At 37.0% G+C, this 27,085-nt stretch overlaps 1 protein-coding gene across 3 annotated transcripts; it reads right to left on the bottom strand.

Annotated features, from left to right (window-relative positions):
• Nucleotides 1-402: 402 nt before the first annotated feature.
• On the bottom strand, nt 403-20,308 carry LOC104896252 (carboxypeptidase SOL1). 3 transcript variants are annotated; one of them, XR_007274189.2, is made up of 16 exons: nt 20,064-20,308; nt 19,619-19,655; nt 19,096-19,191; nt 18,828-18,858; nt 18,690-18,746; nt 18,332-18,427; nt 12,872-12,994; nt 11,175-11,279; nt 10,384-10,430; nt 8,967-9,092; nt 8,741-8,843; nt 8,372-8,434; nt 6,076-6,159; nt 4,786-4,849; nt 3,625-4,283; nt 776-913 (listed from the first exon to the last, which is right to left on the bottom strand). XR_007274189.2 is itself a non-coding variant. In XM_010682972.4 (15 exons), the coding sequence occupies exons 1-15, from the start codon at nt 20,179-20,181 to the stop codon at nt 600-602; spliced, it is 1,464 nt and encodes a 487-aa protein (XP_010681274.1). In that variant the 5' UTR covers nt 20,182-20,303; the 3' UTR covers nt 403-599. The 3 variants fall into 3 exon arrangements, 2 of the variants coding, with proteins under 2 accessions (XP_010681274.1, XP_048500296.1); XM_010682972.4 differs by lacking the exon at nt 3,625-4,283 and having other exon boundaries at nt 403-913; nt 20,064-20,303; XM_048644339.2 differs by lacking the exon at nt 3,625-4,283 and having other exon boundaries at nt 403-913; nt 19,096-19,221; nt 20,064-20,302.
• Between the last annotated feature and the right edge of the window lie 6,777 nt (nt 20,309-27,085).

Raw genomic sequence — 27,085 nt, 5'->3', positions numbered from 1 at the left:
ACATTATTAATTATTTATATTTTATTATTTTCATATCAAGCGTATGCATATCATTTTTTCTGTAATGAAACTAACCCTGATTTAGAAGCCTATCATCTAGATACTCCTAGTATAGTTTGAGTCCAAGCAAAAGGTGTGAAATGTAAGGAAGTCCTACTCCCAAAGTGTTCGTAGTGAAACTTGAGCTCATAACCTCAAGGTCATGATCACTAGCTCTAACCAGTAGATCAAAGCAAGCTTGTTAGTGTTTATAAATTGTTATATAGCAGTTTTTCTCCACACAATATATTAAAAATCTTGTATAATTTGCAATGCTTGTACATGTAAGCGACGCAACTAATTGATCAGAACTGCCAACATAGGCTTCAAGAGGACTGCAACACCAAGAACGTTCTTCAAGCATTTACAATGAAAACAAGGCTTACAACATGGAGTATTTTATAGTTATACAAAGTTTTTACAATAATTTTACAGTATTTCTTGTTAAGCTAGTTTTTCTGCCTATAGTAATGAAATATATGGCAGCCAGTGCCGTGGTATAAGGCTACTTAGGTTACAGTATCTCCGTTCTGTCTAAAAACCAAAATAAGGTTCAGACATCATACAACAGTCGGTCTTTTGGACCCAGCTATTTGTCTATGTTTTGGGAGGCTAAAACATAATTTTCTTCTATACAGTAACAAAATGAATGCAAGTGCAACGACAACAACTAGAGAAACCTCCATTTGAGGGTGAGCAAGAATATCTCCCACTTCAAGTCTGTTTCTGTTGTTGCCAGAGCAATGACAGCCAGTGTCTAGTATTTGACCTACATTAGTGGTTTCTGGTTCAAGAATAAAGTCCGCTGTTGTCGCTTCTTCCTCAAGGAATATAGTTGTGGTCTTTGACTTGTAACCTGGCGTAGAGGCTGTAACTGTAACAAACAAAGCAAGGCAAAATTTCAGTTGCTTGACCACCAAAGAAAGCAATCATAAAATGCAGGCTGCTGTTTCCAGAGTATTCAGGACACTTGAATTATATGTTATTCCGACTTGGGTATTTTTGTTATACACGGGTACATTTCCGACTCGTTTATTCTACAACATTCCCAAAATGAAGTGTCAGGTATCCATATACTCACGCGGGAGTGTCAAGGATCCCATACATGGTGTATCTGGGGTAAAATGGCGAGTTCGTGTACGTATCCTGAATATTTTAAAAACACCCACATATTACTACTGAAGCTATTTTACCCCAAATATAATGATTTTATAAGCTATTGGCACAAACTTAATACAAAACTTCTATAAAAGATTGCAAGGGAATTAAAGTTTTTTTTCTACACTAGACAGAATAAACATAGATTTCCCAAAGAGAGAAAGTTCAGCTGCTTTTACAACAGACGTGCTATTAGGGTTTCCAGATTGCTCAAGTGAAAAACCAATATCCAGATTTGGACCCAACAGCAAAAAAGATGGTTTTTTTTTATGTGAAGTAACCAATAGAACTACATGCCATTCTCTTTGGTTTTGTCCTCTCTCATCCTTAAGATCAACTTTGCCAGTTGATCTTTTACTCATCATCTCACCAATTGATACAAGGAACACAATTCTGCAATATCAGCCATTCTTGCCAGTAAGATTACTTTTACCCCAAAGGGGACGATTATCTCAAATCTTCAAAAATCTTCAGTATCACAGAGCAATTGCCTCCTTACTTCAACATCGCACTCTACCATGAGCAGAACAACAGCTTGCAGACATTTTGAGTTCAAAAGCTTTTCTTATATGTCACTTCTAAAGTTATTTTAGAACATTGGAATAGCACATTTCTCAGGGATGAGCTAAACAATTAATATCTCTTTCAACAGATTGTAGTATACAAACAGATTAGCAGTTTAGCTTATGAGGAAACAGAAGGAGAAAAGGGTCAACAATAAAGACACTGAGAAAGAAGATGATTTCCAAAATGCTGATCATCTTCAGAGGATGATGTAAGTTGCATATCGACTATTCACAAAGAGACGTTGCTTTTTCAGGTTTGCTGTCCACAGCTAAACCTTATAAAGGATGTCTTTGATAGGGTAATTAGTCGCGAAAATCCATTTTGAAACTCCAGTGGTGCATGGAATGAAAAGACAGTAATTGGGTTCTAGGCAAGGGAAATCAGTGATAAAACTGGGACTAAGTTGCATATAGAATCTTCTTACTGGAAACATAGTAGAGTTGGTAAAAGTGATGAAGAGAGAAAATGTAAAATTTTGTGTCATTAAGAGACCATGCGGACAAGAAAAAGAGTTAGATTTATCAGGCCTTGGGGGTATAACCATATAAGTTGTGGTATCCAGAACCAGATAAGACACAAAAGAGTAGAAACAGAGTTGGTTTATTATCAATGATATGCTAGTAAATCATAGTTAGCAGGTATATAGGCAGGATAGGATAATGTCCATGGTAAATCATAGTTAACTAATCAATATCAGCATTCCCTATGCATCTTCAGACCTTTGTAAGAATACCATCTGGAAAAATTGTTCGCCTCAACACCAATATTGCTAAACAAACTTATGATTGATATTGTTGACAAATTTCTTTTTCTCACTCAGCAACAGTATACCACTTCTAAATAGGAAACAAACTGTCGTGAAAAAAATCTTAAGTTTGGTGGTGAAAAAGCATTACAATGGACATTAACAGAATACTTTCCACACAAAACTACATATGGATTTATTACCATCTGAAATGGTTCATTGAAGTCCAATTACATCTAACAGTCCAATTGTGATCAACTGATCATAAAAAAACAGTTAAATAAGAATAAAGATCTTTAAATCATGGTATAATCATTAAAAACAATTTTATTATGTAAATATCAGTTTAATCAGTAGTAACTAGATTTTATCAGTACATGGTTCATTATTCTCGACAAATTAAAATAGGTTTCAGCACAAATTAAGTTAGATTCAGTAAAAAAAAGTTAAATTAAGCAAAAACAAGTTTAGTAGGCAGAAATAAGTTATACAGTAAAGAAAAAATAAGTTAAGTTCGCCAAAAAGTGAGAATAGAGCCTTACTGATGACAGAATATTGTAGAGTTCTAGGAGTTAAAAAAACCAGAAAGAAGGCACCTAAAAACAAAAAAGAAGGCATGAAAGTAGCATATCACATTCTTTAGACCCTAACACTTCCTATTCCGAACCCTAGCCTTTTCATGTATGCTTCATTCAATTTTGCTTATAATCCAAATCCTTAAGAAGGGAACATCCCCTTGTTCCACTAAGATGAACTTGTTGAGCAGCCAAAAGCTTATGGACTATGTTTTGGCTGAGTCATTAATCAATTATCTCGTAAAAGGAGAATTCTTAGTCAAAAGGGTTGACCTGGTCAGATGGGACTTACATACATGGTAATTAGAGCTTAGGTTACAAATTCTAAGTTTTTCTTCTCTTTCTTCCTTTCAACTACCAGCCTCCCTCGGAGCCAAAGATCCTCCTCCACCACCCTCTACTCTCCATCCGTGTACAGTTTCAAGAACCTTGTGCCTCTAGGGCTCTAACCCTTGACCTCCAACAAGTGAAGTATCAATGTACCATACATGGGCCGAACTCTTGACAATGGCTGCTCATGCTCACAATGAAATGGATCACCTTTAAAATATTGCTTCTTCTTGTCATGGTCCTACTGCCTCTGCCGAGAAGTGGACCAACTTGATGCCATAGTCCTCTCTCAGATTTGTAGCTCCATCTCGGAGGATCTTGTCCTCACCGCTATGCAGCCTAGATTGAGTGCTCGTGATGCTTAGCTCCATGCTTCTCTTGAGATGTTCCTGAACGTGAATGCTCACTGTCAACGCCTCAAGATGTTTGCAGATCAACTCACGCCTAATATTGCGATTAATTCACCGCCTTTGTACCATAGCATGGGAAGCAACATCAGCAACAGCACCTCCACTCCCCTCTTTTCTGACAGGTTGCAGCATGCTCGTGCGTGAGAAAGCATGATGCACCTGCAGCTCTGAGTCTGCAGCTCTCATTGCTGCCACTATCTATTCTGCAAGCTCTTCTCCTACTGCAGCCCCTTCCTCACCTCAAACAACCAAAGTGGCAAACAAGGTGACCGCAATCGAAGTAAAGGTAACAGCAACCTTCACTCGAAACTTGGCACAAACCTGTCGAGCAGCCAGAAGCTTGCAACACTCAACTCTGGACTACGTTTTAGGAGGGTGTTTCTGTGGGACCTTGCAGATACCTTTTCAAGATCAGTCTCAGGTTCCAAGCCTGTTGATTAATCACCTGGTCAACGGGAACTTCCTAGTCAAAAGGATCTTCCTGGTCAATAGGGAGTCAATCATATTCTAGCAATGGCCAATCAATATGAAGTATTGTCTATAAACTCAACAGTCTACCAAATATATAAATATTTAGCATCATCCATTTCAGATGGCCCAAGTAACCAATTAACATTATCTCAGCAGTTTTGAACTTCAATCAGAGACAGTAGACTTAGGCCCTGTTTTTTTGGACTTATTTTCAGTTCAATTCAGTTCGATTAATTTCAGTCCAGTTCAGATAATTTCAGTTCCGTACAGTTTCTCTCCGTAATTCAGTTTCTCTCAGTTCTGTTCAGTTAAAATTTCAGTTCTTCAGGCCAAAAGAACGGGGCCTTACTGATATTCAAATCTCAATAGTTAAATTTTCCTTCCATGTTGGATTGACACTGAGGAGTCTAGGTATCAAAGTAATCTAACACTATCCTGTAGATAGAAAAGAACCATAACTACCCAAAAAAAAAGTTTCCAGATGCTATACCTTGATATTTTACCCCTGGTAAAAGTAAACGATGATAATCAGCAAAGAGACGTCCAGCATTCACCTGTTGATGATCAAAGGGGTCATATAAAGCATGTTACTCATTACCAATTTTGACAGAGACTAAAAAGGGAACTAAATATCATGGGCGGACTAGATGAAATACAAAAGCAAGAACCCTAAGAGAACCATCCAGGCAAAGCCTAAACCATTACTGCCAATGTTATCAGGATCGGGATCCTACTTTGGATCGTAGGGGTTGGTAGAATCGAATCGGTGGGATCGAATCGTAGGATCGTAAGATCCTACGATTCGGTGAAATAGAGATAATTAACTAAGATATGGTGAGAACATCATGTTAAAAATTTACACATAGTAATAATGAACTTTTTAATTAGCAAATGATGATAGTTTTTCAATAGTATAAGATTGATGTAACATGCGACCAAAATCTAATAGGAGAAATATAATATGTGAAATTACTTTATGATTTTTATACGGTAGGATCGGATCGTAGAGTCGTAGGATCGTAGAATCGTGTTAAGATCCTACCATGTGATTTTTTTTGGTTGGGCAGGATCGAAAGATCCTACAAAATTAAGATCCTACGTAGGATCGGGATCGGTGAGGTCCTCCAGGATCGTAAAATCGTAGAATCGTAAGATCTGGATCGGGATTTTAACAACAATGATTACTGCCATATTTGTACAAGACGCAAATAAAAGGAAGCCAGATATAAAGACAACAAAACACACATCAGATTATGCGCCGTAATTCACTGAAGAAGAGACTTGTATTGAAACATTCAGACAGAAGATAAGTTACAGCAATTATCACAGGAAGAGAACGTGAGACAGCATCAGTTTTGAACTGGTAAAAGGTTCAGCCAGAAAGAGAATTATTAACACAGAATCTCTCTTTCTAAATCTTCGTCTTCTATACCTTCAATCATCATCATGCGCACCAACTTTTATTGGAACTGAGCATCACATGGAACTTCAGTATACATCACAATACCACCAATTATCGGTCCAAAAAATCATCAGGATTTGATTAAAATGTGTATAAGCAACCCTACCACTCATAACTCTCCAGTACAAATTAGTAGTGAGGCTGTTTCTAGAACACCCAGAAGAAAGGGAAAAAAAATCCCGAAATAAAGACATGTAAACTTTTCAAAAACACTAGATGCAGTAAAAAGAGAGGGTATTGGAAGTATCTAATACACAGACAATTCCAGTACGATAATATAATTGATGAATATACAGCAATAAACATCAGAGAACTCACCGTCTGATTTATTCCCTTAATCTTGATAGAGGCTGGCAATGGTCTTCCAGTATCTGATGAGAAAATCCTTCCATGGACTCCAGTCTGTCAAATTTGACAGCATATCAGGCAAAAAGATTCTAAAACTGGTGAGAGGAAAATGAAGAATATGGCAGTTTATCAAATAAGCCGGGTATATATATATATATATATATATATATATATATATATATATATATATAGGAATAGGATCTTGTGAAAACCACTTTTAGGCTGAAAACTGAAAACAATAGATCCACACCGTTGATTTTTTATCACGTGGCCAACAATCATGCTACATTTTTTTTGGGTAAAAATCAGACTCTTTTCTCTTTCCTCCCTTCTTTCATAGATTCACAGAGTTTAATTTCTCACTCTCTCTCCTCACCTGCTCCTCTCTCTCTCCCCACTCTTCTTCAACTAGATTTCACCATTGTCATCATCTCACTCTCAACTCTTTTTTCTCATTTCACCTTTGTCTACTAAAAAAATCTCTTTTTCTCTCTCCTAATCACAACAATGGCGATATTTTCATATTAGGAAGATGAAGAATCCAACCACAATGAAAAGAGAAGCAACCTCTAAATAAATTTTGAGCTACTTTCGTTCCTTCGAATCTGCTATTTTCGTTTGATTTTTTTGCTATGAGCAGACTACTTCGAACAAATTTTCAAGAAAATTTGAGGATTTAGGTTTTTGTAGCACAAAATGTGATGTAATTGGAGATTATCTACCAACCGTCACTTATTTTGGTATAATTTTGGTTTTATCTCTCTTCTATTTGGCTTAGATTAGTGTATTCTTTTGGATTGGAATTGTTGATTAGGAGAGAGAATTGCTGCCCTAATATATCAGGTGATAATGCAAACTCTGTGTGGGATAAGTTGCAAGTAATCGAAAAATTCGAGGTGGAATGCGAACAAGTTTAGAAGCTTTTTGGAAAGTAAAATGGGTTTAATCTGATGCATAAACCATCAATTTTGTTATCTTGTCTTCACCATGAACATTCAAAGCTCGATCCTATGCAGCTGCCAGTGTGCACACTACTGCTTCTGTGCTTCACATGTACTTTCTGTGGAAGTAAATCAAGTAATCCAAGTTTTGCATTATATATTTTAATTTTATATATGAGCTTGGTAATTAATTGAGTTCTCATTATAATTGATAATTGTACTAGCTAGCTGAAAATACACATTGACTAGTTAAGTTTCTTCAATAAGTATTGCACTAGCTTGTAATAGAATGAGTTCAATTACATCTCTAGCAACTGATCAATGTAGAGCAAATGGTATGTCACATTATTGCTTCAATTGAATTTTGTTTTGTCATCTCTACCAAGTGTATTTACTTTGATATTTAATGCTGCTGCCTTATATTAATTGGTAGATTTTTGTTGATCTTAGAACGAGACATATAGAATTGTGCAATACAATTAGTTACTGTAATACAATTATTTAAAGTTACCCTTATAATACTCAAAGTTATCCTTATAATGCTCAAAGTTACCCTAGAAAGATGAAAATTAATTATAACATAATAAAGTTATCCTAAACGTACTAAAAGTTACCCTTATAATATATAAAGTTGCCCTTGAAATATATAAAGTTATCACTAATATAATGAAGTTACCCTAAAACAGGTAAAAGTTACCCCTAAAGTATATAAAGTTACCTTAAAAATGGTAAAAGTTACCCTTGTTTTCAGTTTTCAGCCTAAGAACTGTTTTCAGCGGATCCTACCTCTATATATATATATATATATACAGACCATAAACCAAAGGAATAGCTTGAAGCTCAGTTGCTCGCTTGGACTAGAACTTTTCTTTACTGGAAAGTCGGCTCAGTTTTTAAAGTCTAAGATTTTTACAGCAATTTAACATATATTTGAACATCAAAGGGTAGATGAAATTATGTCTCCAATAGCTCATCTAGGATAACCCAATAAAGGAAGATACCTCCCAGGCTCAAGTGTAGGTGCTATAGTACTAGCAGAATATAATGCCTAGACAACCCTCCGATAGAGCTAGGGCCAGCTTTCGGCCTCTTACAAACCCCAACAGGCAGAATGAGATATGGTAGTCAAGAGCCTACTTTCACTACTGTTGTAAGACGTCTTTGCCAAAAAAATAGCAACAAGACAAAAGATACTTACCTGCAGTCAAATTATGCCAATACTTCCCTTATTCTCAGATAGGAAAAAATTTTTCTAAGCAACTACTGAATGATAACAAGAAGCCTCCGAAAACAGGAATATAAAAAAAGCATACAGGTATGCATACCTTCACAGTAGTTGCCACCACATTTAACATGCTCATTCTATTATACTCCCAAATAGTTGATAGCTGCACATTCAAATATCATCAGTCCATCAAAATGAGGTAGCTTGCTAATATTATCCAGCATACTGCAATTAATATATTATGCAATACACTGAAGGTTGTAGATATAAAAAACCCCGAAATCTTGAATCCAACTATAAAGAAGGTAGCGCTTATTATGCAAGAAACTATGGAAATAAATTGAATGCAGCATTTTCTAAGTCAAGCAACTAGAGGAACTATGTAGAAGAAAATAATAGAATTGAGAACATGAAAAAAAAACTCCTCATCGAAAGAACTGGGAAGAAAAAGAAAAGAAAAATTTCTAACCTCGGTAGCATTGGGCCATTTGTTGTCACTTATTTCTAATGTCAACTCAAAACAACCAGCATGTATGTAGTTCCAATCTTGCATGCCACCATAGATGGGATACCTTCGTTCACGTTTGGTGAAATGGTCAAATTAGACATGTATAAATTTGATAAAACGCTGATAAAGAATATTAGCAATTTGATCCACTATTAAGTTGTTACACAAAATGATAACAAAGGCTCACCAAGCTGCTCCATTGGTAATTCCTCCAGGAAAGTCTTTGCTCATAGACATGTTATAATGAGAATGACTATACACACTAGCCAAAAGCCGAAATGCTTCATCATCAGGGCTCGCATAGTACTCCCTCCTGAATAATAATTTTGACAATAAGTGTACAAAAAAGTTCACAAAAGTTGATGTAATTTCTTATAAAATGAAATAAAATTTAATAATCCTAACCGCTAAACACAAGATGAGCATCAAGATTGAAAATATTTATTCATAACTATAAGCAAAAACCAAGAAAGTTAGGAAAATGTGAGGGTTGTCAAAAAACAGCAAAAGAAGATCGATCCCATCTGCTTGCTGTGCAGATCAAATGACATCTCCACAGTTCTTGCCCCATTATTGGCTTTTCCGTTTGGGTGGCAGGAAGCTTCACCCTGCTAAGAACTAATATTGTAGGGGGAAGGGTATTTTAGATATTATCTTCTTCGGTTTACTTGGGGAATAAGTTGGATAGTTTGTTAACGGGAGTAGTATAAATATAGAGCAACTGAGAATGGGAAGGGCATCTTGAAAATTGATAAGTTTAGTGAGGGAAATGGTTACTTGGGAGAGCTCCAACCTCTCGAATGTTGGTTAGGTTGTAATCGGTGTTAATCATCAATACAATAATATCTTAGTAGTTTTCTCATTAATTCTTCATTAGTCCTTCTTGATTCCTCTAAATCTGCTGTTATGCTGAGAAATTAGCTAAGAGTCATCTTGGGTCTTAGGCTCTTAGCACACCCCATAACATTGCCAAGTCAATTCCATTCTGTCCCTAGCCAACTGGAGATTAATTCAGAAGAAACTTTCTTTTCCTAACAAATTTATTTTGAATTAGCATTCTCACACATTTCCTCCTAAACTGCAAGTCAAAGGGGATGTCCTGATATATGAATAAAAAAAGACCACTGTAAATAGGATCCTAGAAAAAATCCTTCTCTTCTAAAGACCACTAACCAGATCTTTGTGTTGGTTCAGAAAGATTTTAGATTCCACCATTTCAAGAGAGCTCAAAAAGTCATAGTTGGAAGATTTACATCTTTACTTAATAGTGACAAGAAGCATAAATCTCATGACTGCATGGGAACCCCTACAAGTACATAAAGACTCCAAACAGCAGAATGCAAATGAGATCAAGCTGCTTGTACTCATAATAGATACCTACTTAGCATTAATTGATGACAGCATATAGATGTCTGCACTAATACATATAATGAAGACATTGCAGGTAGGATGAATATAAGTAAAGTAGGTAGTCAAGTATAGACATACTGCAGGACTTAAAACTACACGTGTATCTTATTAGATTATGATCATATAGAACATAGACGCGATGCTTACAGAATGCAGACAGCTATCTGTATGGAGGAGTTTTAAAAAAAACTTACTTTTTATTTTGAGTGCCATCCCAAGGATAATTAGCAACAAGAGCACCCTGCAAAAATAAGGAAAGGCACATTATAGCAGCAATAGTAGCCTAACAAGCAGCAACTCACAGATAAATTTAGGATATGCAGCCTCACTTTGCATCTTTATTTCTTTAGTGAGAGCACAAATGACAGAATATGAGTATTAGAAAACCAAATTGAAATCAAAGTTTCACTTATTTTGGTAACATGAGATCCAAATCCTTTAGTGGATGAAAAACAATGAAAATGGTGTTGTTAGTATCAAGAGAGATAGCCTCACACACACACTCAGAGAGCGAGCGAGCAAGAGAGAGAGAGAGAGAGAAGAGAGAGATCTTAAGAATAGTTGTATATATTGCTTATACAAACATTAAATGTCAACTCACTGATATAGGCTATAGTTTCATTGGTCTACTGGTCACCATCATCAAAGTTCCTACGAGAGTTGAACATAGACCTTTTTTCAAACTTTTCACAGAATAAATAACCCCAGATCAACTGAGAAATGAACATACAACTTTTGGTAACTAGTCAATGTCCAAAGATCAACAGACAGATGAACATACAAAAGTTTGAATTTTAATCTATCCAGACCAACTGGGAATGAAGATACAACTCTACTAAATTCGATAATCCTGATTTGACTAGGAGATAAAATTACAACTTTTGAATGACAAAGAGTAGCCGTAGCCCTAGATCAGCAAAGAGATTGTACAGAACTGGAATATTATGAACAGGATTTAATGCTACAAGAGACAAGAAGGAACTACCCCGTGTAAACTTGCAGAGGCTGTGAATTGTATCCTTTGGGACCAACGCATTATTGCTTTTGTTTCAGGTTGCCTTATGTCCTCCAAGTCATTCATAGCGAAGAACTAAGACATATCATGTCAAAAATATATATTCGTCATCATTAGCTCCACAAGTAAAAAGACAAATATAATGTGTTACAAGGGAAAAAAAGCCTAGTTCACCGTGAAAGTCATATCTTTCTTTCTTTTAGGTTTATATTCAAGAAATTTGAAAAAGAGCTTTAGCAAAAAAAAAAGAATAACCTTTGCAATATTTAAAAGGAAATAAGGTAATTGCTACTAGTGTCCCGATCAACTTACAGCAGCAATATAACTATCATCAATTCATCATATTCCAAACCTTCTTTAAATGAAATTGTATACATGTTTGAATTAAGAAACAATTCAGCTAAAGAAAGTAAACAGCATCCCATAATTCCTTAATTGACAAGATATCACATAGTATAAGCTGCTTCCATATTCTCTGACTGAAAAGCAAGACATTGCAAACTCTACATGTTTCTTGTGCATATGTTAACAGAGCAATAAGCATAAGTACCTAGCAAACAGTTGAGGGATTAATACGAATATATTATGGAAGAATAAAGATAGAACTCGGGAGGGGGGAGAGAGAAAAAAAGAATGTACTTAACTCGTTCCATTCCCTGAAGTATTGCCCATTTCTTTTTTTATTTTTAAAGAATCCAATACACACCTTTGACCATTAAATCTTTAATTATGTATTAATAAAATTTACAGAAAGTTGATATCTTGGGAGCTACATTAAGACATACTCCCTCCATTTCTTTTTAATTCACTCACTTCAGTTTGGGGGAGAACCAAAGAGGAAGTCCAAAAGTGAGATAGAGAAACTGAAAAATGAGAGAGAGAAACTAAAAAGGTGGAGAGAGAAATTATAAGGCGGGTTATTATATTACAAATTGGACCACATGGGTGGAAAAAGAGAAAATAGATTGGGCAATGAGCATGTTATCAAAAAAAGAAAAAGAGACATTGTGTAGATTAAAGAAACGGATCAAAAAGGTAAGTGTGTATATTAAAAAGAAACAGTGTGAGTATTTAACAAGATCCAATATAGCTAATGACTATTTTTAGTTATATATTGGTGAAAGTTTATGGACAAAGTTTGAAAATTTTATTTCGGAAAAAGCAAATGGGAAATCCTTTGAGAAATAGGAGTATTTCATGAGAAGGTAGCTCCACCCAGAATTAAAAACAAAAATAAATATAAAAGAAAAAAATAAATTTTGACATGGTAAAGGCTAAAACAATATAAAGCAATTATTCTAGCTCTTGACACAAAATTCACAGCGATTCTTATTTAGATATCAATAATATGGCACTTTCTCCATTTTTATTCTTCCCTTTCTGTCTATACATTTATTTCATCTTCTACTTTATTCTTATTTGGGAAATGATTTTTCCTACCCTGCCTTGCCCCACTTATTAGACCCACTTTATTCTATGCTCTCTCACAACCATATTATCTATCCTCATTTTAGAAATAAAAAAAAGGACCCACTTGGACACCCTCTACTCCAGTACTCCATACCTTGATCTCTATAATTACAATAAGAGGGAAGAAGGGAGTAGTTTGGAAATTTATTCCCATACTGCAAGCCCAAGAATCAGGATGAAAAGCCAATAAAACATACCTGGTCTGGAAAGTCACGATTTAAATCAACATTCTTGGCATTTCCTCTCTTTCTAAGAGCATATCCGTCAGGGTTCATGGACGGTAATAAATGAAGATGTACATTTTTGACGATTAATTTTGCCTGAAATCACAAGAAACTAATGACTTACAAAACTGCTTCTCTTTCTGTACTCTATAGTGCATTTGGCTGGCCAAAGTAGATATATGAAAATAGCAAACAGTTAATCAAATCAATATTTTTCCTTAGGCTTATGACACTTTAAAAAGATGTTGTATCCTCCTGTTCATATTCTCTCAACATAAACTTACAAGTTTATACTACTGAGAAACGAGTTGACACTATGAGCTAAAAATAACTTGTGCAGTATAACTTCACCGCTCATCCCGCTTTTTTTTTTTTTGGGTAAACTGTAAGTATATTACCAAAACGCGTGCGCTTTTTCATTTTGAATAATGAAAACACCAGAAGAATCATGATATTGCTAGGTACCCAGGTAACCTAGCTAGCAGATAACAAAGAAATACAAGAGAAATAGGCAAACAAGCACGATAGATGATTCTTACAATACAAGAGAAATTGTATTAATGAGTAACCCAGCAAGTCTCACAATACAATCCTTACAATTCGAGAAGTAAGGGATCTTCCTTTTCTTCACTCAATTTCTAGATGATTCTCTACTGAGCTCGAGCTCCTATTTATTACAAGACTCAACATTACTTTCTCTCTGTACTGACAACTAAGGTATTCCTCCACTACCCAATTCTGTTATGGCTACAGCATATTCTTCTACTCCTTCACAACCAAGCTGCCGCCTGTACTAGCTTGATTTAATGACTTCATTACCCTTAGTCCCTTTATTCTTCTTCCTCCTTGCATACGTGTACAGAATGGGGGGCTGATTGAGGGCTTAGCAATACCCCCAGGCCAATTAAGCACCTTGGCCTCAAGGTGGAAGTCAGGAAATCTTGCGGCAAGCAAAGGCACAGATTCCCAGGTTGCTTCCTACTCCGGCAAATTGTTTCCATTTCACCAAGACTTCAGTAGTTTAGAACGCACCCCCAGAAGATGCTCCGCTTGAGACTCAAGAACCATGAAGTCTTACCACTTTGATGAAAATGGCCGCCACTGAAGGTGCTGTAAAAGGTGTCGTAGGCCTATGAAATGGCCATACTTAGTCAACCAATCCATTACTACCAACACCGTGTCCAAGCCTAATGACTTGGAAGTCCCTCCACAAAGTCCATAAAATGTCCTCCCAAATTGTTGACAAAATAGGAAGAGGTTGTAATAACCCCGCGGGGCTCAGAGTAGACATTTTGTTTTGTTGGCGGACATGACAACTTTGCACAAAGTTGGTTATATCTTTCTTCATACCTCTCCAGAACCACTCTACAGCAATTCGTTGACAAGTCTTGAAGACTACAGCATGACCACCCAGAGGCGAAGAGTGGTACTCCCTCATCAGACTAGAGGGCAGGGTCGAGTGTCTAGGAATGACCAAACGCCCTTTTTATTTCAGGATGCCATGTTCCACCATCAGCTCTTTCAATGGGGTTACCTGCTGCTGCAGTAAGTAGGTGTTGTACCTCAGTATCAGTATCAACGGCATGCTGGAACTCAGTCCAGTGGGGGTGGTGACTGGTGAGTTGTTACTAACACCCCAAATTCCACCGTCGCACCTTGCTTCCTTGAAAGAGCGTCCGCCGCTCTATTGCTTGCCCCCTGCTTGTATTTAATCTCGAAGTCAAACCCAAACAATTTGCCCACCCATTTTGATACTCCGGAGAAAGTTCCCTTTGTTGCAATAAATACTTAAGACTTTGTTGATCCGAGTGAATACCAAAATGCCGACCCAGGAGATTATGTCTCCACTTTTGAACAGAAAGAACCACGGCCATCAATTCTTTTTCATAGATGGACTTCAACTGAGCCCGGACTCCCAAAGTCTTGCTATAATATGTTATCGGATAGCCTTGCTGGAGAGGACAGCTCCTATATCGAACCCAGATGCGTCGTCTTCAATCACAAAGCACAGAGTGAAGTCCGGCATTCGTAACACTGGTTCTGTGGTAAGAGCCTTTTGTGAATTCTGGAAAGCAACAGTAGCCTCTGGTCACCAGAGAAAAGCATCCTTTTTGAGTTGTTGCGTAAGAGGATGGGCTATGTTGGCATATCCCTTGATGAATCTCCGATAATACCCCGTCAACCCAAGGAACCCCCGAAGCTCCCGCAAGGTCTTGGGAAGAGGCCAATCCAACATAGCCTTCACTTTAGACTCATCCATAGCTACGCCTTTAAGAGAGATCATGTGGCCTAAATAAGCCATTTCCGTTTTACCAAACTTCGCACTTTTTTCTATTTGCAAAAAGCTGGTTGGCAGCAAGCAACCCTAGCACCACATCCAATTTCACATGTTGCTCCATATCCCGACTATAGATCAAAACGTCATAGAAAAACACCAACACAAACTTCCTTAAATATGGGCGGAAAACTTCGTTCATAAGGGCTTGAAACATTGCCGGCGCGTTTGTGAGACCAAACGGCATGACATGGAACTCAAAGTTCCCCTCATGAGTGTGGGGTATTTATCTGGAACTGTAACATTGTTCAATGCCCTGTAATCAACACAAAAACGCCAAGAAGCATCTTTCTTTTTCACCACCAAAACAGGACTACAAAAATCACTATCTGATGCTTGAATTTATAGCAGCCCCTAACATGTCATGAATTAATTTTTCAATTTCTCTTTATGATATTGTGGGTACCTATATGGCCATACACTAACTGGACTGGTGCTATGTTTCAGGGTTATAGAGTGTTCATGTCCCCGGAGAGGTGGAAGGCCATGGGGTAAATGAAATACCCGATTATAAGCCGTGAGTAAAGGCTGCAAGCACTATGGAACCTGGCTCCTGGATTTCCTCTACTGCTCCTTTCAGATGGTTTAATTCAACCAAATATCCACCGCCCTCCTGCTTCAATGTTCGTAAAATGGCTTTGAAGGATATGCCAGCCCTACACAAAGCCGGATCACCCCGTAAAGTCACAGGAATTGAAGAGTTTGGGTCTTCCAATTCGTAACCATGTTGGCAGTTTTTCTAGCCATTGTATACCAAGTATTAAATCTGAGTGACCCAAAGGTAAGGGTAAATAATCCTCCAAGACTTCAACTCCCTGAATCACCAAGGGCACCTCCTTACACTGACCTCGCCAAACAACTCCATTCCTTTGCCCAACGAAACCCCAAAGGTTTTAGAGTGGGATATGGGTAGGTGTAGCCTTTGCACCGTTTCAGTAGAAATAAAGTCGTGGGTGGCCCCAGGTCCACCATCACAATCACGAATTGCCCGTTAATAGTACCCGCCATCTTCAACATTTTCGGGCTTGAAAGGCCCATGACAAAATTCAGCAAAATCTCCGATTGTGGTGGTTCCGAGCTTGGGCTAATGGGTGAGTCCAAGTGCGATAAATCCTCCAGCGAACCATATTCAACTTCCCCATCCTCCTGGCCTACCAAGATGCTAAGCTCCTTCTTGCAACAATTATGGCCCACCACCCACTTCTCATCACAACGAAACAGAGGCCCCTCTCTCGTTTGTATTGGAGCTCCTGCTCGCTCAGCCTTCGTATCTCGCCAAAAAGGTTTGGCCATTGGAATCTGGGTTGTGGGTTTGGATGAAGAGCTGGAAGAGTGCTGGTATTTTGTGGATGGAGCTCATGAGTTGCAGAAACTAGTTGGGTGGGTTTGGTTGGGGTAAGAATAGTGGGATTTAGCTAAGTAATTTGAGGGTTGTGGGCCGACCCAGAATAAGAAGATTGACCCCTAGAGTCCTACTTCTTTTTAGGCCCATAATTCAACTTAGACTCAATCTTGACAGCTGACTCCATGGCGTGATCCTAGGACTTGGGCCCAATCAACCGCATCTCATTCTTAATCTCATCTTTCAGCCTACTAGTAAACTGGTCTGGGCCACTGATTCTAGAATTCCCTCCAAGGGTGCTAGAAGTTCAATGAAACGACGCCTATATTCTCCCACTCCTCGGTTTGTTGGTGGCTCAGCCAGTGTTCATGCAACGCCCTCATAGCGGTGTCGCGAAACTGTCGGAGAAGCATCGCCTTCATCTCCGACAACCTTAAAATGGGTCGACGGCGATCTTCCCACTGGTACCAAGGAGCGCATCACCATCGAGGGAAACCACCACATCATCCACTTGTTCCTCCGGGCTAAGGTGGTAGAAGATGAAGATCCCTCAGCGCAAAGGATCCACCCATCCGGGTTGTGACCCGTGAAGATAGGTAGATCCAGCTTCTTCGCCCTCCAGTTACTTCCTCCTTCAAATACACCACCAAACCCTTCTTCCTCCTCGTCCTCCGACGCATCTCCGAAATTCCGACCCCGATTTCCTCGCCATCCCAAATCTCCTCTTTCCTCCAAGTGACGCCGATCCAATGCCCCTCTACCCTGCATCACCACGTCCTTCCCCCGATCTTCCCCGAATTTTCGCCATCTCCGCCCCGAGTTGGTGGGTGGCCTTTTCCAGGCTGTTGGCGATTTGAGGGTATAACATTTGCTGCAACGTTCCCACTGCCCTTGCCGTCATGGACGCAGGCAGCTCCGCGATACTTAGCTCCAGTTGTTCAATACGCCGAGTATTACTTGTCACCATGATTTCACTCGCCGGAATCTTCGGCTCTGACACGTAACCTAGCTAACAGATAACAAAGAAATACAAGAGAAATAGGCATACAAGCAGGATAGTAATTGTAAGCAAGTCTCACAATACAATCCTTACAATTCAAGGGGTAAGGGATCTCCCAGCCTTTCCTTTTATTCACTCAATTTCTAGATGATTCTCTACTGACTCCAGCTCCTATTTATTACAAGACTCAGCATTACTTTCTCTCTATCTACTGACAACTAAGGTATTCCTCCACTACCCAATTCTATTATGGCTACAACATATTCTTCTACTCCTTCACAACCAAGCTGCTGCTTGTACTAGCTTGATTTAATGACTTCATTACCCTTAGTCCCTTTATTCTTCTTCCTCCTTGCATACGTGTACAGAATGGGTAATGCACCCTTAATCCCTTCTCTTATCTAAGCCAGTATCCCCACCTTTTCTATTTAGGCGTCCACTTTCGATCAGCTCTTGAGAGAATAAGCCATGATCTTAGAAAAATAGAGGGAAACCAAGATGATCTTTGGGATGAATGAGAAATTTTCTAATGGAAGGGAAGTGGACAAGAGAAGTGTGATATCCTGAATTAACTTTCTTTAGAAAAAAGATTTATACTCTACTTCTACAATATCTTTATCTTGAACTGAGCTTTTAATCTTAAGAATATTATTGCAAAATGCAAATAAAAACATGTTAGTAAAAAACACACTGCTAAATAGATGGTAAAAATGGCACTTTGAATAAATGCCTACCCCAGAATGTAAGGAGAAATACCAGTGGATCCGTCACATGGTTATCACAGAGCCAGTTTGCAAGACGTATCAGAAGCTCACGCCCAACAGGTTCATCTCCATGAACATTTCCAATGAACTGCACCAATGATACACACCATCAGCTTGGGTACATATCCATATAACATCACGTTACAACTAAATCAGTAACCCCAGATTTAAGACACACAACATGGACAAGATGATAACCAATGCAACAACCCCACTCCTGCAAGCCATGTCATAGTTCAGTTGATTCCCTCTGACTAATCTTCCATGCTATTGAAGATATTTTCATATGACTGCACAGGCCAGAAGGCTAACTATTATTCAGAAGCTCTTTATAATCACCAATAACTCACCTTAAATGCAGGTTCAGGCTCTTCCCTGCCTGGATTATCAGATATCTCTATCACCCACTGCATGTCACCAGACCAACCAGACATTAGTAAATGCTAAATATACACAACAGAAAGAACCAGTTTAAGAGAGAATATTACCAGAGGAAATCCATTGACACTCCTTCCAATACTGAGCAACAATTACAAAAATCCCTCAAGGAGAGAACAAACTTTGAGTCAGCAGAATCAACTTGGCGTAAAATGTTAAGTGAAAATTTTCTGTTCATAAAATCCTTTTCTATTTTCTCATTAAATGAGAGTTTTTACTTAAAGTCATAAACAAAGTTAACATAATTTGAGTTTTCAATCCTAATACAAGATATGATGAAGAAATTAATAGAAGTGTAACAGAAGCCAGATCAATCACCTGTATACCCGTGAAATGTTACTGCACCTTTCACCAAATGCCATAATAGCATTTTCTAAATCAGCATTACTCATGTATCCCCGAGTTAAATCAATGCTGCATGAACAAGTTCCCCTCCTTTAGTAGCTAATAGTCCAGGAATTCATTCAAAAAAAAAAAAAAAAAAGGCTAACAGCTTAGCAGAAATAATTTTCCTTATTATCTTAAAATGTAATGCTGTATCATAAAATAATAGTTTTCCGTTTTATATTAGATGCACCATCTCCTTTTGGGCAGTCAAAATTTAGGAACTTTGATTAATATTTACACCAAATTGTGTATAATCATCATGTGGGATCTTGGTAAATTCGTCAAAATTGTGTATTTTTATCATATACATTATACAGTAACATTCAGAACTTTTTTATATTTCCTAATTGAGGATGTTAATAGTCAATTTTATAAGTTGGAAACCATAAAAAAGCAAGTATAATGAACTGACATAGGAGAAGAATAGAAGATCTTTAAAACTTCAAATAGATACCTGGGCTTATCGGGGTAATCATCCAACAAGCGCCTACCTGATCAATCAAAATCAATTCATAATTAAAAGAAAATTAAAATTGAAACCAAGTTCATAACAACACAAAAACAACAAGAACTGCATCAGCAACAACAAAGCCTAGTCCCAAAATGATTTGGAGTCGGCTAACATAATTCATAAACCGTCATAAGAAATCATTTATAACTAATTAAGACAAAAAAAATTTGAAACCCAATTCATTACAAACAAATAGAAAACAAAGCATCCTTTTTACAAACCCAGAAACTGAGTTCATGTTAATCATAAGTTATACAATTGCTGAGTTCACAAATTTAAACTAAGAGCAATTTTATTAAAACAGATGCACAATAAAAATAAAAATAAAAAGTTATAAAAAAAAAAAGGAGGGAAGATGAATAATTACGAAAAGAGAGGGATCCATCACCTGGGATATCAAAGGTGTATTCCCCGCCTCTGGAAAAGGCAGGATTGATCAAACAAAAAATAGTAATAAGAATTAATGAAAGTGGGCAAAAAGAAAGGAGATTCATTTTTTTGTTCATGCAGTTTTTTCCTTTCAGTTTATCCTGCTCTGATTAATGCATCAGATCCGAGTCAAAAGGGCAAAACGGATACCGAGCAGAGAAGTAACACTGAATCACTCAGGCTCGTTGGGTACCACGGCCAGTTTTTAGCTTTTGGTTTTTATGATTTTTAGAATCATATGATATAATTAGTATTATAAATTTAAACTTGATATAGTAATAGTAATTATACCAATTCTGAAAATTGGAAACTACTGGTCCATTCGTTATTTTTTTTTGTTTTCAGTTTTTTTTTTTAAAACTAAAAACAGGAAACCAAAGAAAGTGGTTTTTGTTGTGAGAAATATAGAGAGAGAAGTTATGTAAATATATAAGAGAGTATTGTTATTCGTATTGTTGTGTAACTGATTTCTTACATCGATGTATTTATAAGCAAAGTTTTCTACTGTGCACAATCGTAAAGTTTTCAACACGGAAGAAAATTACCTGACATGCATTGAATGCACGCAGGAAATATGGACTTCACACATATGTGAACAGTGGACTTCACACATAGGTAAACGGTGGAATTGTTCATTCCACTGTTTCTCAACACTCCCCCTTGAATGTCCACTTATAAGTCATAATAGACGTTGTCTCATTAAGAATCTTTGTTAGGAGAAATCCTGTGGGAAAAATCTATAACTAGGGAAAGAGTACAACTATTATGTATCCTTTATATGCTTAAAATCAACTGCCTCATTAAAAACCTTGTCAGGAAAAACCCGGTGGGATAAAAACCTGATCGGAGGGAAAAAGAGTGCAGCGCATATAATACTCCCCCTGAATTTAGCATACATCACGAAGATGACGCATTCCAATTTTTCGGACTAATTCTTCAAATTTCTTTGCCGGAAGGGATTTGGTGAATAAATCTGCAAGATTCTCACATGTAGGAGTGTAAGTTCGGTTTTTGGTTTGGTTTTAGGTCAAAACCAAACCAAACCGAAATAAATTCGGTTTTGAAATTTCCAAACCGAAATTCGACTCAATCCAAACCAAACCAAACCAAAATATGAAACCAAAAACCAAACCAAACCGGATTTTTTTATCTTTCAAAATCCAAACCAAAACAAACCAATTTTTTTCATATTCCAAAATCCAAACCAAACCGAAATGAAATTAAATCAAACCAAGATAAAAACCAAACCGAATTTAAACCAAACTTTCTGATAATTTGTATTTTAAGTGACAATATTTTTGTATTTTCGTAATTAATATTAAAAAAAAAGAAACACAAAAAAATAATAGACAATAATTCGGTTTTTTCGGTTTTCCAAAACCAAAACCAATCCAAACCGAAAAACCGAAAAAATAATTTTTTTGAATCCAAACCAAACCGAATTTCAAAAAAAACCAAACCAAATTACTAATTTGGTTTGGTTTGGTTTGGTTTTCGGTTTTTAACCAAATAACTTACACCCCTACTCACATGATTGGATTTGTCGGATGTTGATCGTCCCTTCCTTTTGGAGGTCATGAGTGAAGAAGAGCTTTTGTGATAAATGTTTAGTTCTGTCTCCTTTGATGTACCCTTCGCTTACTTGGGTGATGCATGCAGTATTATCTTCGTAGATGATAGTTGGATTTGTTGTTATTGTTTCCATCCCACATTCTTCTTGGATATTCTTGATCATTGACCTTAGCCATACACATTCCCTTCCAGCTTCATAAAGAGCAATTAATTCTGCATGATTTGATGATGTGGCCGTCAAAGTCTGCTTTGTAGATTTCCAAGATATTGCAGTACCTCCATAAGTGAATACATATCCGGATTGAGACTTAGCCTTTTGTGGGTCTGATAGGTCTGCATATCCAATGAGTGACGCATTTGGTCTCGACTGATAGAATAATCCGAGATCTTGTATTCCTCGAAGATAACGTAATAAGTGTCTGACTCCACTCTAATATCTCTTTGTTGGTGCATTGCTATATCTAGCTAACAAGTTTACTGAAAAAGCTATGTCAGGTCGAGTATTGTTAGCCAAGTACATTAAGCACCAATTGCACTTAGATATGGTACTTCAGGACCAAGAATTCTTCGTTTTCTTCTCGTGGTCTGAATGGATCATCTTTCTTATTAAACGCACTATCATTGGAGAACTTATTGGTGGGGTTTGTCCATGAAAAACATTTCAGAATTTTTTCTGTATAATTTGATTGATGGACAAAAAATTCATTTCTTAAATGTTTCATTTGCAGGCCAAGGCAAAATTTTGTCTTCCCGAGATCTTTCATCTCAAATTCTTTCATCAAGTATTTGCAGTCGCTTCAAGTTCTCTAGGAGTTCCGATAATGTTCAAATCATCGACATATACAACAATGATGCGAATCCTGATTTAGATCGCTTAATGAAAACACAGGGACTGATTTGATTATTTTTGAATCCTTCTTTCAATAGGTATTACTAAGACGATTATACCACATTCTTCCAGACTGTTTTAACCCATAGAGTGATTTTTTCAATTTTATTGAAAACATCTCTTTGGGCATGATTTTCTGGTAGTTTTAGTCCTCAGGAACTCTCATGTAAATATCTGTGTCAAGTGAGCCATACAAATATGCGGTCACTATATCCATCAATCTCATTTGCAATCTTTTTCGAAACTGATAAACTTACCAGAAATCTTAGTGTAGTTGCATCGACTACTGGAGAATATGTCTCATCATAATAAATCCCTGGCATTTGCGAGAAGCCTTGGGCTACTAATCTTGCCTTATATCTAGTAACCTCATTTTTCTCATTTCGTTTTCTCACAAATACCCATTTGTACCCAACTGGTTTTACACCTTTTGGTATTTGGGTTATTTGACCGAATACTTCACGTTTTTCAAGTGATTTCAATTCTGCTTGAATTGCTTCTTTCCATTTTGGCCAATCTTTTCTGCGGCGACATTCATCAACTATTTGGTTCTATATCATTTTCATCGTATGTCATTTCAACCGCTATCGAGTAAGCAAAAATTTCATTCAAGACAACATCTTTTCGATTCCATTGTCTCTTTGTAGAAACATAATTAATTGAAGTTTCATTGTTGTCTATGTTTCATGTTCCTTTTCTTCTGGAACCTGTTTGTCTTCATTTTTGTTTTCATCATGCTCCGTTGGGGGATTTATATTAATTTGTTCGTTGTCTCCCCTTGCCTTTTCATTTTTCTCGGTTTTAATCTTTAGAACCGGGTGGGTCTGCCACGTTTTCGACGTGCTATTGACTCATTTTCAATGCCTTATTGTCATTAGGAATTTCAATCCGTTCCGGAGCATTCGCAGCAGGTACATGTGACTTTGTCACTTTCTTAGATCTGTGAATGCATCTGGCAATTGGTTTGTAATACTTTGCAGATGAACAATTTTCTTGACTTCTTGTTCACATGAATTTGTTCTCGGGTCCAGAAACGACATTTGCGATGCGTTCCATGTAATTTCCGATTTTATATTTTGTGGGTCCACTTTCTCTCCCCTAAGGATGGAATACGACTCATTAAAATGACAGTCGGAAATCAGCCGTAAATAATCACCAGTTGTTGGCTCTAAGATATTTGATAATTGATGGAGATTCAAATCCAACATATATTCCCATCCTTCTTTGTGGACCCATTTTAGTACGTTGGGGCGGAGCAATAGGTACATGTACAGCGGACCCAAAAATTCTCAAATGTGAGATCACTAGTAGAATGAATGCTACTTGCTGCGGTTAAAAAGTGCCCTATTGCTGCGGATTGGGGCGCGCAGCAATTAAGGGCGCAGCAATAGGTATTAATTATATTGCTGCGGTTTTAAACCGCAACAATATATACCAATATTGCTGCGGTTTTTTAGGCAAAACCGCAGCAATATTATAATTTTTTATCAGGAAAGGTCAGTATATTGCTGCGGTTTTTAGCCAAAACCGCAGCAATATGACCTGGTACAAATTTTTTTTTTTTTTTTGTCATTTCACAAATATATTTGAAAAATTAAAACCATGCAACTAACATATCCACTAAAGACAAACTAAAGATAAAATGACATAAAATCTCATTAATATATAAACATAAGAAAACTAATTACAACTTAATGACTAATTACAAAAATTATAATAAAAACAAAATATATAAAAAATAAATCAACAGATCTAAAAAGAAAATAATATAAAAAAAATCCTACAATAAAAAATTTAGGAACAGATGAACAAATCTCACAAAACGAACAAAAAAAAGAAAACAAACAGTTTACTAACAGATCTACAAACAAAAAATATATTAAAAAACAAAGAAAAATCATAAAACAAAATAATCTACAAACATACAAATCTGAAAAAAAAAAAAATTAAAAAAATCCTAAAAGCGATCTGTTGCAGGCCACTGCCGCCTTTCTGGAATGACCGAGGCTGCTTCAACTTGTGGCCTTCTTCGACTTGCGATTATCTTAGAGAGAATCTGATCTACGACCACGAACAAAGAGAGTGAGAGTTTGCGCGAGAAATGAATCACCGAAAATGGCGAAGAATAGAACGAGCCGGCGGTCTTGATGAGAGGCGACGCTCCAGCCGGCGAAAAGTGCGCGAAGAACAACAAAGATCTCGAAGAAACAACGAAGATCTCGAAGAAACAACGAAGATCTCGAAGAACAATGAACGAGCCGGCGAAAGGGTGAGAGGATGAGAAGCAACGAACGAGCCAGCGATTTTTGAGGGGATGATGAGAGGAGTGAGAGGAAAGAGGCGTGAGATCTAAAGGGTGAGAGGAAGAGAAGGAGTTGAGAGAGGCGTGGAGTGAGAGAAGGAGTTGAGAGAGGCGTGGAGTGAGAGGAGTTGAGAGAAGAGGCGTGGGATTTGCAGGGAAAAGAGAAATAAAACCCTAAGCGAGCTAATTCACCCTTTTATATATTTTTTTAATAATATTGCTGCGGTTTTCTTTAAAAACCGCAGCAATATATTAAAATATTTTTTTTAAATTTTATTTTAATATATTGCTGCGGTTTTTGTCAAAAACCGCAGCAACATATTTGGTCAAATAGTCAATTTTTTTAGAAATTTTCTCGATGACATCATATTGCTGCGGTTTTCGGCCGAAACCGCAGCAATATCTTTATTTTATATTTAACTATTTTTTTTCCGTGATGTATTGCTACGTATGGGTAAAATCGCAGTAATATCATCGCAGCAAATAGCATTTATTCTACTAGTGGATATTCGATTCTCGACCTGATACTAATTGTAAAGGGGAGAATTTGTGATATGTTGTCGTCCTTAATCTTATCAATGCTGCTGCATGTAATATAGCATGACCCCAAGTAGTAGATGACAATTTTGACCTCATTATTAATGGTCTTGCAATTAATTGTAGTCTTTTGATTAATGATTCAGCAAGACCATTTTGTGTATGTACATGAGGTACAGGGTGCTCAACAATAATCCCAATAGACATGCAATAGTCATTGAATGTTTGGGATGTAAATTCCCCAGCATTGTCTAATCTTATTCTCTTTATGGTATGATCTGGGAATTGAGTTCTTGATCGAATTATTTGAGCCAAAAGCTTTGCAAATGCAACATTTATGCTTGATAGAAGGCTCACATGTGACCTTCGAGTAGAGACATCAATTAATACCATGATATAGCGAAACATGCAGGGTGAACAGGCCCACAAATATCTCCTTGAATTCTTTCTAAAAACATTGGAGATTCAGTGGCAATCTTATTTATAGATGTTCTGATTATCAATTTGCCAAGTGAGCATATCTCCTTGAATTCTTTCTAAAAACATTGGAGATTCAGTGGCAATCTTATTTATAGATGTTCTGATTATCAATTTGCCAAGTGAGCATGCAGAGCATGTTAATTCATTTGACCGAGGAATTTTGACATTCTTTATAGAGTGTCCATTTGAGTTTTCAATGATTCTATGCATCATTCCTGTGCCGGATGGCCTAATCGGTCATGCCATAGAGTAAATGATTTTCAGTTATCTAACTTCTGGTTAGATATCATATTAATTTCAATCGGACGTATATCTATGCGATATAGTCCCGAGGAAATTGCTTGCAATTTTTCAAAGATGTATTTCTTGCCGTATTTCTCTGCCGTTAGGCATATGAATTCCTCTTTGTTCACCGTCATTGTTTCCAAATGGTAACCATTCAGACATACATCTTTGAAACTTATGAGGTTCCTTTGAGATTTACTCGAATACAATGCGTCATTGATTATCAATTTTGTCCCATTTAGAAATATAATGCAGGCTTTTCCAGAGCCTTCAATTAACTTGGCTGTCCCAGAGATTTACTCGAATACAATGCGTCATTGATCATCGATATTGTAAGTTTTGAAAAATACTCTTTATTTTTCAATATGGTGTGTGTTGTCCCACTGTCCAGGAGACATTGTTCTTTGGTTCCAACTTCTGATGAATTCATATCTTCATAAATAATAAATACGATGATCAGTATAAGAAAAATACATATTTTTATTAATAATCAAGGAACGAATACATGAAAGTGGATATTGAAGCAGTTAAAATAAACTAAGCACATTAATGGATTGTTATCTAAACAAAGTTATTTTCTACTTCAGCATCATCCATAAAAAAATCTGAAACATCAAGGCTGGGCATGGATGTATTGGCTTCATTAACAAAGTTTGCTTCAGCATTTTTCCTTTGTTTTTTATTGAAGCTTGATATAGGTCTACCAAATGTTTGGCAATACGACATGTGCGGCCCCAATGCCCAGTCATGCAACATCTATGGCAAGTATAATTTCCTTTATAGGATGTCTGCCTCTGATTTCCAGATGATAGTCCCCAATTTTTATCAAATGTTTAAAATTATTATTTCTTGGGGAAAATCGGCCTCTTCCACGTCCACGCCCTCGGCCACGGTAATTACCACGTCCTCTCCCACG

The sequence above is a fragment of the Beta vulgaris genome, chromosome 1 (assembly GCF_026745355.1).
Source record: "Beta vulgaris subsp. vulgaris cultivar EL10 chromosome 1, EL10.2, whole genome shotgun sequence".
NCBI classification, from domain to species: Eukaryota; Viridiplantae; Streptophyta; class Magnoliopsida; order Caryophyllales; family Amaranthaceae; genus Beta; species Beta vulgaris.
This window is presented reverse-complemented; position numbering and strand designations above follow the sequence as displayed.

Bases quoted from the DNA above. Each gene is read 5' to 3' on its own strand.
- LOC104896252 (XM_010682972.4), bottom strand. From the start codon at position 20,181: ATGAACAAAAAAATGAATCTCCTTTCTTTTTGCCCACTTTCATTAATT. The intron at 8,435-8,740 runs GTTAGAAATTTT...TTGAATGTGCAG, and splicing joins AATGGCCCAATGCTACCGAG to CTATCAACTATTTGGGAGTA. The intron at 914-4,785 runs GTATAGCATCTG...TGTTTGTTACAG, and splicing joins ACCAGGGGTAAAATATCAAG to TTACAGCCTCTACGCCAGGT.